Source organism: Pagrus pagrus, assembly GCF_965226575.1.
Source record: "Pagrus pagrus genome assembly, chromosome: 9".
Lineage (NCBI taxonomy): Eukaryota > Metazoa > Chordata > Actinopteri > Spariformes > Sparidae > Pagrus > Pagrus pagrus.
In genome coordinates this window covers 15106991-15119806 of record NC_140193.1, presented here as the reverse complement: position 1 = coordinate 15119806, position 12816 = coordinate 15106991, and the positions used below count along the sequence as shown (strand labels likewise).

The following is a 12816-nucleotide window of genomic DNA, read 5'->3' as shown; positions in this document are numbered from 1 at the left end:
AATTGGACCATGAGCACGTTTTCTATAGTTTTACTGTAAAGTTTTAAGAAGCCAGGAGCTGGACAGCAGGGAAATCCATAGATGATGATCTCCTAAAAAAAGACCAGAAGCACATTTACACCAAGCTGTGACACTTTATGAACATGTTCTCCTCAAGGTCTGATGTAGGGACACATTGTTGAGGCGAAGGCCTATAAGGAAACTTTATTGATTATTTGTCCTCTATCACTTGTGCAACATATGTAATTTGTGACATAGAAGCTATGGCTTGGTCATTATTTGCTGATGGTTTTATGGTTACCTACAGTCTGATTTGTGTAATTTGCCTTATTTTAATGCAGAAAATGTGAGTGAAGCTTTGTCTTTTGAAGGGTACCTCTTCATGAACAGTTTGGAGTAGGCTTAAATGTCAGTATGTGGGCCTTTCAGTGTGAGTTTCCTAAAAAAAGAAGAAGAACATGGACTGGGCCATGATGAACAATGTAAAAATATTGGACTCCTCTCGTCTAAAAGTGGCATCACTTACTTTGAGCAATTTGCAGCGGATCTGTGCAGAGACCATATGGCTGTTACGCAGGTTGCCGACCCTGAACATGAGAGTTAGTTTCCCATCTCGCATAGAAATCGCCGCATGTTCACTGAACATCAGAGTCTCGGCCCTTTTCTTGGGCTGAGACATCTTGATGAACATGCAGCCGATCAGAAAGGCATCGACGATCGATCCGAGGATCGACTGGAAAAGAAAGAGAATGATCCCCTCGGGGCATTTGTCTGTGATGTATCTGTAGCCATATCCTATAGTGGCCTCGGTCTCTATGAAGAAGAGAAAGGCTGAGGGAAAGTTATAGACATTGGCCACACATGGAGTGTACTTGTCGTTGTGTGCTTTGTTGAGGTCTCCTCTGATGTACGCGATGAACCACCACATAGAGGCCATGAAGAGCCAAGCGACTGTGTAGGTGAGGATGAAAATAAACAGATTCCAGCGCCATTTCAAATCTACGAGTGTTGTGAATAAGTCTGAGAGGTATCTGCTGGTTTCACCACCCAGGTTCCCATGCTGGACGTTACATCGCCCGTTCTTGTCCACGAACCGCTGCCTCTTCTTCTTTTTCTCCGGGGGAGGCTGATTGAATCCAGACCCGCTAGATGAGGTGGTCACTACCTGATAATCGTCCCCAAATTTCTTTCGAAGTGCAGACATACTACGATGACAGCAAGCGAAAGAAAAAAAACAACAACAAAGGATTCAATGATGGAACAAAAAAAAAAAAAAAAAAAGTCTGGGTTGTAGTTGCTGCAGTCGTCAGTGCCCGTGCGCAATGTCTCCTGTTTTGGGAAATAAGGCGATAAAAGTGCGCTGTCTTCGTTCCCAGTTAGTCTTGCATCGTCCTCTTTCGCCACACACCACTGTTGCTACACTCTACAGCCATGAAATATCAAGAACGGACGAGTAGTTTACAAACCCCGATGATAGAAGCCATATGAAAAAAATAAAAAATAAAAAAAATTACGAGACGCACAGGATAAGGTATCCAAACGCGCCAGTCGCAGTCCGGGTTTCACAGGTTTATCAGTTGCTGCGTCGTGGATTACTCATCGCCCGTGAAGGTTGGGGCTGTATCGACCTGCTCAATAATGTGCTCACAGAGTAAGTTCTCGTGCGAAAGTTCACAATCCTTCAGCGGCCCGTAAAGCACCAATATCTCTGCGTAATTAGGAGGAATCCAGGAGGAAACGTCTCTGTGCGCACTTGCGGCTGCAGTGTTGGAGTAGATTCGGTTTCCAGTCCTTCCTTTGCGAGCTGTATACATAGGAGATGAATTGCATCCAAGCATATGACTGTAAAAAATGTCGAGCCGGAGGAAGAAAATCACTGTCCCACTGTCGTCATTTTTGGCTGCGCGCATCGACGCTGATGGCCAGGCTCTTTTCAGGGCACCTTATCCCCCCCACCCTCCTCGCTCAGACAAATGTCGACTGGATTCTCATGGTTCAGCGGTGGAGATCCAACACATTGCTCTTTTTGGCTGGTTAGATCCTTTCTTTCCCTTCGATTTCCCTGCGCGGCTCCTGCGCACTTCCACGTTTCCAGTGATGCACTCACTGTTGCCTAGTGGTACTACAAAGACAGACAATTTGGTGGTGGAGAAGCAGGAGGAGGAGGAGGAGGAGGAGGGAAGAAGAAGACGAGGGTTTGCCTGATTTGACAGTTTTTCTTTTTTTTCTTCTTCTTCTTCAAGAGATCAAATATGTGAAGCTGCAGCCAAGATGTCATGATGACTTTCAGCTAATCACACTGTACGCCACATTTTAGCTTCTGATAAGAGAGTGAAGAGGCCTCTCTCTCTCTCTCTCCAAATCTGTAAATACAAAAAAAAGGAACTGAAAATAATAGAAATGAACACCTTTATCTCCACATTTTTGGTGCTTGACAAATATATTTCCCAATTTCCTCCACAGGAAAAGCCCTCCCGTCTGTAGTGGACATTTACAAATGCACCATGTTATGTTGGCTGCTTGTTTTTCTGGGTCACCTGTGCTAAGAGCCACCGGTGACCCCACTCCCATCCCACGGGTGACTGCACCCACTTTACTCGGTGAATGCTGCACACAAGAGATCTTTACAGAGTAACAAGTTCTGCAGGAAAAGGCTGCTGACAATCACAGCGAACAGTATTGGATCTCAGGGGGGCCACAGAGCTGTAAACCGGGATGCACATACTCAGAATTCACTCATCACATTACCGAGATCATGGCCACAGAGGAATACACCCACACCATAGTTACCCAGGATTACACGCCGTCTCTCAAAACACACATGAGGCAGGCGGAGGAACATACCACCACCTCCCTCTCTCACACATATTTACCTCTCTGCACCCCTCTCTTCCCGCTCCTGATGTACTGACGTGCAGGTAAAAAGAACAATTATCACTTAATCAGGAAATCGCAGATGACTGCTGCTTTGAAATCAGCCAGTTTTAGTTGGAGTCATGTTTGGGGATCAATTCTGATCATTTTCACCCCAGAAAGAGTCAATAAATATCGGTTACACTTTACAATGAGGTACATAAAATTGTGAGTAGTTACTAAGGAGCGAGTAAGGAATGAGTCAGGAATGACTTGATAGTTAATGAATAATTCCTGAATACCTGTGATTCAAATAATGCTACGTTATTAGAGAACAGACTGGGAGATACTATATTAACGAATCATTAGGTAATGATTAGTTCATAAACATCTGTAAATAGACATACTGACAACTTTCTTCTTGAGTTGATTTCCTGATTAACTATGAACAAGCCGCTAATCTAATCATTAGTTACTCTCTTTTAAGTACCTTAAAGAAAAGTGAAACATAATACTGAGTAGTTATCTAATACTCATTAAATACTTATTACTTAATCATTAGTTACTCTTTTTGTGCACCTTCAAGTTAACTGAAACAATTTTACACAGCATTACTCAATGATTAATTAATTAGTATTAAATGAGTTTATTGGGTAACTACTCAGTATTCAGTTTCACCTTACTTGGAGTTACACATGAAGATGAACTAATGATTGAGTAATTAGTAATTAATGAGTCATCACTAGCTCGTGACAGTTTATAGTTAATCGGGAACAGCTCATGCAGAATGTGGTCAGTATTCTGATTTCCAGATATTTATGAACTAATCATTACCTAATGATTCATTAATGTCACATCCCCCGTCTGTTCTCCAGTAACTTGTCACTATCTACTAAATAGTCCTTCAATCACAGTTATATATAGGAATTACTCATCAACGATGTATTAACTATCAAGTCATTCTCCTCAGTAACTACTCACAGTCTTGTGTACCTTATTGTAAAATGTTACCTAATTACACTACAAAATAAATGCTCTTCAATTGGCCTTCCTTACTTCTGATTCAAGCTTATTACTCATGGACGAGACAGGGTTTTCTTTTCTTTACACTCTGCTGTCATGTCATGCAGCATCTGTTGATCCTTCAAATGTCTACAATAGCTGTTTTAAACCATTTTTGGATCCATTGTCTGAGCTCACAGGGATCAATATGTCGTCGAGTCAGTCTGGTTCCAGGCGAAATCTACCGCTCCTATTATCCTGTAGCTCCCTGTGGTTTACGCATGATATTCCACGTCCAGTCTGAGCCAAGCGTGCCCTACTGTAGCTTCTAAAAACAGCACCAAGGCCTGACATAACCGTTTCCAAATGAACGATTGCATGGCAGCTCAGTGCAACGTTGATGTGCCTGCGAGTGTTGTCTGCAAGGCTCTCTGATTCAGTCCTCTCGAGGCGGACAGACAGGAAAAGATTTCCCCAACAGTCACCAGGCCATCATAATTGCCAGGTGAACATTAGCCACAGCTTCTTGCAGGACTCTGTGCTTTTTATAATGAGTGCAGGGGGGACACGGGTCATCCACCATGCATTCTGACCCTCATTAGGAGGAAAGGGCTATTCACATATTTGCAGAGCAAAAATAAGGCTATTAGCTTGGATGGGCCAACAGCCAGTGAGTGCTAACTATGAGCTGAAATTTTTTTAATTGCTGTGTTTCGCAGATATAGTCAAAGTTTTTCCACCACTCTTGTCAAAGTGTCTTTGCTGCACGTTCATTTAGAGAAAGCAATAAACTTCAGGATGCAGTGGGTTGTTTGATGACACAATCTGTCCACATTACTGTCGAGTGTTCTTGAGTCTGAAAGTAACTTTAAATCAAAGTATTTCTCTATAAGTTTAGATATTCACGCCTAAATACGCTGCAGTCAAAGTTGAAAAACAAAAACATCTTTAAGGTGTTGTTTATCAAGAGTTTGACTGTCAAACTCGCAGCTAATTTGCTTCATCAGGACTGTGTGGATGCGGATTGATTACATTTGATTGACAGCGAACAAACAATCCACCAGCTGTCATCAGATTCTGATTCAAATGATGCTGGTGCACAGTAAGGAGGTGACATTACCGCCCTCTTCAAACCAGCAGAAAGCACATAGAAAAAACAGAGAAAAACACCAACACTGTTCTGACTTTTGCAGAAAATTGTGTGTTCATGTAGGATCCCGTCGCTCATGGTGAGAACTTGATTAGGAAGATACACACAATGATGTCGGTGAAAGTGGATCATATTTTATGGGAGAAACAGTTTTCTGGTTTTCCTTCTGATGTCCTCCAGCTGCTCTTGGACTGGATGTGGAGGTACCAAAAGAGTGTTGGCGTTCACAGTGCTGGTTTAGGAGCTTTGGATCACCAGAAGGAAGGCTTTTTTTTAGATCTGGAGCGGGTTATGGTGATGGGGAGCAGCTCCGGAATGGGCATGTGATGCATTTGTCTGACTTTGGCAGAAAATTGTGTGTTCTTGTCGGATCCCATGACCTACGAAGTAAGAAGTTGAATATTTAATATATAATTTTTGCAACTATTCCCTGCGATTTACAGAGCTTACTGATGGACAGATAGCTTTACATGTTGCTAACTAACTGCTGCTAATTTTAGCTGCCATTTACTAGTTTAGCTCAGTTAGCCATGCAGTTAGCAGACTTGGAGCTCAGAGCACCGGGGGAATGTTGGTGTTTACAGCGCTAGCTCATGAGCAGGCCCGGAGCGGGGAATGCTGATGAGGAGCAGCGCCAGAATGGCACCAGTACTGGAGCTGGCCAGGCGGGAAATGAAATGAGGCTCAGAAGCCTCTAGGGACATTATGACAGAGGCAAAGAGACCCAAGAGGAGGTTGATAGAGGAAGCATAGAAGAAGAAAGAGAGAGTGACCCACCAGGTGGCAGGAGACGAGTAAATCTCGGGCTGGCTTTAAGTTGTTGGCAAGAGCTTCGTAAATTAAAAGCCGGCAAGACAGACTCCAAGCTGGCCCTCTTGCTGTTGGATTAAATGTAATATTAGCGACAGTGGTGCTTAAGTGAACTGCAATCCGAAACTGTAGGGGCAGAAATATTGGCAAAAATACCAATTTTTCTTTCTTTAAACGAGCAGCAGAAAACAGTATGTAACAAGCCTGATTCAAATAAGACTCCATTTTCATGTGGATTAATTTCAGGATCAGTAACAATCACTGCGACAATTACACATTATAGCATGCGGTGTAAAGAGAATGTCTCTAGAATGATCAGCCATGAGGGAGTCTGTAGAAAAAACCTTATTTGAACCATCATTCAAACATTCCCAACCCCACAGAAACACTCTTTTAATTCTGCTCAACACACAGGCTTTGTCACTGACAGCTTAATACAAGAAAGAGGTTAAGGTCCGGGCTTGTTCTTGTCACACACCAGGAGGCAGCTGATGTGTAACACTGTGAAACACTAAACTGGAATATGCAGATGAGTTCTTATCTAATAACGGCTGCTTTTGGAAAAGCTGCACATTTTGTGAAGAGGTTATTTTGGCATTGTCTCCAGAAAACCACCCTTTTCACAATGAAAAAACATCTTGCAGCTCCATCATTGATCAGCGGGCTGTATATGGTCCTCACAAGAGTGCGTGTCAAACTGCCGTTAGCCAATGATCAGAAATACTTTGCTGATCTTCTGTAACCCATTTCACAAAAATAGCCCAGGCAAAACCTGATGGGCGGGTGGGGATGGAATTGATTTATTAATCTAATCAGACCAATGTAGGACACGAGATGCATTTGTCCTCCTCTCCGAATCAGCCAGGATAGCACTTGAGGTCATTCTCCGAGAAGATCAGCCAATCACTTCAGACAATCTTCTCTAAATTTCCATCTTCCTTTATAATCTCTACAATCAGAGAGAGAGCAGGGACAAGCGCCTCAGCTTTGATGCTGACTTTGATGGATTTGTTCTTCTATTTACCCAACATCAAATTTACGACTTCCTCACTGCAAAAAACTCTCTTTAATCTTATTTTGCTGCCACAGTATTGATTTTCAAATTTCAAACAAACAATCCCCTCTGCATGAAAGACATGACTTTCTCCCATCTCCCGACGATTAGGTTTTAACATGATCTGAGGCACGCTCGCTGGATGCTGGAGCTCTAACAGGCTCCCCTTCATGCTTGCCATGTAATGTGAAACCATGTGGTGGATGAGCAGCATCTCTAAACCAGTGAATCCACGGGGGTACAGCAACTGGGTCAAAATATGGAGCCTCCAAGGGACATATGAGATTGTCAGCATCTTGTGGTAATCAAAGGACATTACAGCTGTTTATGAGCGACTGTGAAAGAAACAGCAGCATTTAACCACAAAGTGAACCCTCAATGGAAGCAACATAATCAGATGAAGAAGCATTATAGACACAATCCTGAAAAGATGCACTTTCAAAGCAAATGGAAATATTGTTCTGGTGTAGCCTGTTGGTTTTTCTTCCCCCCGCTGAAGCCAGACCTTATTAGTTGTCGCTGTGGTCAAAAATAGCAACCGAACAGGAGTGTGTTGTGGAGCAGCTCCTGGAGATTGGTGATTGATTACTATACAATTACTGTTGAAAGCAGCAGGGCCCCTCCTACTAATCACTGCTTTCTTCGCTAAAAGGAGATTATCACATAGGAGAAGCTTGTTAGAGCCACTTCCTCCCTGCAAATCAATAAAAATTACTCAAGAGATTGCGAGCATACATCAGAAATGTCTCGGCTGAATCCCCAGGCTGGCTCGGCACAAATGAAGACAGGTACTGTACATTATTCTGTGTTTGTGTGTGTGGGGGTGTGCGCCTCCTGTGGCAGTAGATCTGACCCCCACTGAGATACTGGCCTCAAACCATGTCTAATTAAAGCTGCTTTTCAATGCAGGCGCTCTGGAACTTCAGGTCCCCTCAACAATTAAGTGCAGGATTTCTCCTCCGGTCTCAAGTGAGACGAAAAGGCACATCCAGGGGGTTGATTATCTCCCCCTTTCTCCCCGACTCTGCCGCTACCCATTATTGGATTCACTTAGTTGATGGAACCCTATATATTGAGCAGGGAGAGGCCGGCATACAATCAAGCACACGGGAGACACGCGGAGAAATAGGACAGAAAATGTATAGCATCGTATTTTTAAGTTGAGGCACGAAAGCGTTAAGAGCTTCTTGTCACGATTGGTCAAATGGAAACAGGTTAGAGAGAGAATCACATAACCAGAAGGTAAGAGGTTCAATTCCTGCCGCTGTGTCCTTGAGAAATGGCCTGGATAATAGCATCGGTGGAGAAGGTAAGTGGGAGCTTTGGTTCGAGAGCAATGAAAAACAAGAAAGAAGAGACCTTCAGTGTTTTCAGCTTGCCTGGGTTTATATACTTGTATGTAAGACAGATTGAACTTTACATTAAAATATAACTGCTTATAAACTTGTTTTTTAGTCATTTATGGATAGAAAAAACAACTAAAATCAAACCTCATTGATGTACTTCAATGCAGCCTTGCTATCTTTTATTATTAAGCCTTGCGAGGCCGTAGCTATGAAGTCAACATAGTTTTTTTTTTATTCTTTGACGTGCAAGATGCAACACAACGGCATGTGGCTGCTAGCTTTTTTCAATCTGGTTAGGTTTAGGAAAACATGGTTTGAGTTCAAATCCACCCATTCACAATTTGATAAACAAGCTCCTTAGATTTTTCCAATTTCTTTCCCCTGTCATGGTCCTGTCACTTAACTTTCGAGGTTTTGTGGTGTATTTTGACCCTTTTTCCAGTGTTTTGTTTCCCTCCTGTTTTCTTCACCAGCCTGATTTTCCCTCCACACCTGTCTTGTATTTGTTTTATAAGCCCAGCCATGTTACCTGAGTTCTCCCCTTATCTGCTTTCCCTTCACACCTGCTCTTCATCTCCCTCATTAGCCCTTCCCTCTTCCACTGTTTTTCCAGCTTTTTCCAACCTATCAGTACCTTCCCTCTGTCCAGTGTTTTTCCTGTTCATTACCCTCACCTGTGTTTCTCTGCCTCACTCCACCTGCACCGCATCATTTAGTTTGGATTTAAGTCCAGTCTTTTGTTCAGTCATCGTCGAGTGATTTGCTTAGTTTCCATTATCCTGCCGTTCCTGTTTCCCTGATGTTACTTAGTGTTTGCCTGTTCCTTGTATTGCTGTTATCAAGATTAGAAACTCATCCACTGCTCTTCCTGGCTGCCGACAAAACAAAAACGTGATTGGTCAGTTTCAGGACCAACACGGCATCAGATCTTGCTGGTTTTTAGAGCCACGTAGCCCTGGTCCACAGGCACACCACGCTGTTTTGCAATGTGCTTTTCCAAGCTGTCTTTCTGTGCCATGTATTGATAAATCCAAGACGCTGTCCATGGTGCTGAAGTAGCAGATGGATTTGTAAGTGTGCCTTTTTCTTTCAGTCCTGCCCCTTTTGTCAGTTTCCTCTTGGATCTACAATATTCTCTAATATACATAAATATCTCATTTATATATCTAATAAGATGGACCTCTTATAGTCTGTAGTGTTAGGAGGGTGCTCCCTTTGGTTCCCATTCAATGAGTCATTGAAAAAATTACAGACGTGAAGAAATCAGAAGATTGTCATTGCAAAACACATCATAGATGCCCCTGGGCTACTGTTACTTCTAAATGACAGGCACTTACACAAATTAGTCAGCCAAAATCACAGTAATTGTCTTGTGTTCATTGCAACATGGCTGTTTGCCCAGCCTGCAGCGGTCCACTGTACCAATGACCTCTGAGCGAGCTTTGTCACTTTCACACCCCAATGCTGCTTTTAAATAATTTGACTGAACACTTGGCACGGGGAATATAATTATCATCATCAGCTGCTTCTGATTCGTCTTCATTTTCTGAATTTCTGTTCCCAGACCTCTCCAGTATCACAGACAGCGTTGCTCTGCTGCAGTGAACACAGCACACGCGTGCTGCGTCGTCATGTTGCTTTCAGTGGAGGAAAGTAACTAACAAGGATTAAAGGAAGGAAAATTTGTGAGCATGAAAAGTTGTCCAGGAGGAAATGAGCACAATGTACTGAATTCAGTTTTATTGTGAATTTAAAACTGCCCTAAGCCTGAAATCAGGTCATCCCCTAAACTAAGTAAATATACACAAGTACTGTTTTTAAAGGGCAAATCCACCAATTGTAAACAATTTTACATTAAAGTGTGTTTACAGGTCTTGGGGAGGACTGCTGTATATGTGAAAAAACTAGTATAAAGCCTTTTGTGACTCCATAGGAAACTGCATGTAATCTGATAAACTGGCTAAATTGCATTGTGGGTAATGTAGGTGCCAGGTCCATAATGAGTCCAACAGTGTTATAGAGTGAAATGTTAAACCGGTGGACTGCTTTTTTAAACCTGGAGCCTACATTACCCACAATGCAACGTTGCCAACAAAAAAATTTACAAAATCGCAAGATTTTTTGAAAATTTTAAATCTTCAGATCTTGAAGAAATTACAAACATATTTAACATAAAAACTAGAACAATATAAATCTAGGTCAATAACTCAGTAACTTCAACAATGCATGTAAGTGGGACTGACATAGTGGGGCCCTCTTACAGTGATGTCAAATCGTCCATCGTTTATTTCTAAGGGAGAAGGGTTTTCAGTCAGTGTGGATGCCACATTTTGAGATATTTCTCTGGGGTAAAGTTGCTGCTTCTTCCTGATCTTCACACTCTCCTGGAAGGGATTTATTATAGTTGTTACAAAGTGCGCCCAAATTATTTTATGGGACCCCAAACATTTTCCGGGCTGCCTCTCCTGATGGTGAATTCTTCACATTGTTGTACTGGTGCTTTAACCTCAGGCTTTGAGTCCTTCTTCACATCTGGTTGCTGTGTCGTAAAGCAACACAAAGAAACTTATATAACCTTTTGTATGCATTGATTTATAGTATCAGCAACACAGAATGAAGCCAAACAGAAAAATAACCTTCCTTGGTTCGTCAGGTTTCTAAAGAGCCTGTGAGCGTTTACAACAGAAACACAAGAAAAATGTTCGAACAAAGAGCTGTAGGATGAACTTCAGGGCTTAACTGAATAAAATGAGGGAATTATGCAGCATGTTATATGGTCCTTGGTCTCTGAAGAACCAGGGTGTGCATTTAAGACACAGTTATACAACTCCTGAGCTTAGATGAGCTCATGCTTTATATAGTCGAGAACTGTACAGCCTCCATGGTGTGAAGCTCTGATCATGTACTACCTTCGAGAGCCACAGGGAGCCACAGATAAGGCCTCCATTAGAGCTGTTATTTTAAAGCATCTCACCCGTTAATGGACTCCCCTGGCCCCGCCACAGACCCACTATCTTATCCTCCCAGGCCCAGTTAACCAGCCTGGGTTTTGCTTACAACAGGTGTGAGACTGTCTAAAACCACAGTCAGCGTCCCTGCTGAGAGTGTGGTGAGGCACCGATGTGTTGTCAGCGCCACAACAACAACTATTATTACCTCTGCAGTGGCTACCTCGGAAAGGTTTGCAAATATTTATTAAGAAGAGAAACGAAGTGAGGGAAATGAAAATATACGGTATATATACAGAAACACCGAGTTATTAAAAAGGGAATTCTTTTCTGTGTCTTGGAGAATGTTAACAGCTTTTCTGCATTTATTAATATGATCCATGAACAAAATAACTTTGCAATTTTTCACTTTTCCTACAAAGATATGACTTCAAATGATTCTGTAAACATGTATTACACGTTTACATTGCATACATTTTGGGAAATACACTTCTTGGTTAGCTTAGCTTAGCATAAAGACTGGTGGGATGACAGCTACTGTAGCATGCTGTTTCCCCACTTAAATAAGAATAAATCAAACAAGATATAACAGGCTCTAGGGCCCTGACACTCTAAGTTCAAGGCTATCGGTGAGCATCGGTGGCATTTAGTTTTTGTGGTTTGGCCTGAAATGTTGGCATTCGTCGGCCCTTGTTGGTGGTTTTTCAGCCGACTCGGCATGAGAATCGTTTGGCGGACCCCGTCAGTGAGGGAATTCACTCTGATTGGCGCTGCTTTATCATAACAACTGTTTGCATTTGCACTCCTGAGGCTTTCGGTGTCTCTTTTGAATAACAAACACAGACTTCCTGGTGGTATATAGAAGTATTTCCCTTCACGCAGAGGCAGAACGGATGAGCTAGCTGGCCGTCAGCTGAAGTCTTTACAGTGTCGGAGTCGAACTTCGTGGCCACTAGATCGCTGATGTTGGTTTGGTGTGTCTAAGCACTTGGAGGTGCCTTAATAGCAATTTTCAACAGAGCCAGGCCAGCTGCTAGACAGACAAAACAACCAATTCAAAGATGTCTTCTTCTTCTTCATTTTTTTTAACAGTCTTTATTAGTCATTTTACAGATGTCACCCTATGCTCTTTGAACTGGTGAAGGGCATTTTGACCACTTTTATGCTTGAATAAATCATTAACCAATTGATGAAAATACTGAGAAATGAAACAGTAGTGAAAGTAATCTTAAGTTCTGAACCTTTTAATATTCACAACTCTAATTGTCATCTGGGTATTCCCTGCTCTCCATCCCCGTTGCCCTCTATTGACCCTCTAGCTCTCTCTTCCTTTTTTCATGTCCCATTCAGAAGGAGTCATTTTGCCTTTCAGACTTTAACAAAGCCAGAGTCACTTGAAAGGTCAGGCCTTTCTTGCTTCAATGTACAGAATAATGAGCTGTGTCAGAGGTACCTTCATCAGCTGATCCTTCAGCAGCGGACGATGTCAGGTGTCTTTACAGACACTGGACAAAAGAGGAAGATATCACCCATCACAATCTTATGGCATCCTGTTGTACACGTTACCCGGTCACCGCAGAACAGAGGCTGTAATTTACGACATTTAAAAGCCCACACACTGAAGCAGGGTAATGACATGTACGGGGGTCTTAA

At 42.4% G+C, this 12816-nt stretch overlaps 1 protein-coding gene across 1 annotated transcript in view; it reads right to left on the bottom strand.

Annotated features, from left to right (window-relative positions):
* kcnj3a (potassium inwardly rectifying channel subfamily J member 3a) overlaps positions 1–2132 on the bottom strand; it is a 29602-nt gene extending 27470 nt beyond the window's left edge. Inside the window, exon 1 of the mRNA XM_084362497.1 lies at positions 527–2132. Coding sequence (XP_084218623.1) covers positions 527–1204 — 678 coding nt within the window. The 5' untranslated portion in view covers positions 1205–2132. The remainder of the gene's footprint in view (positions 1–526) is intronic.
* Positions 2133–12816: the final 10684 nt, after the last annotated feature.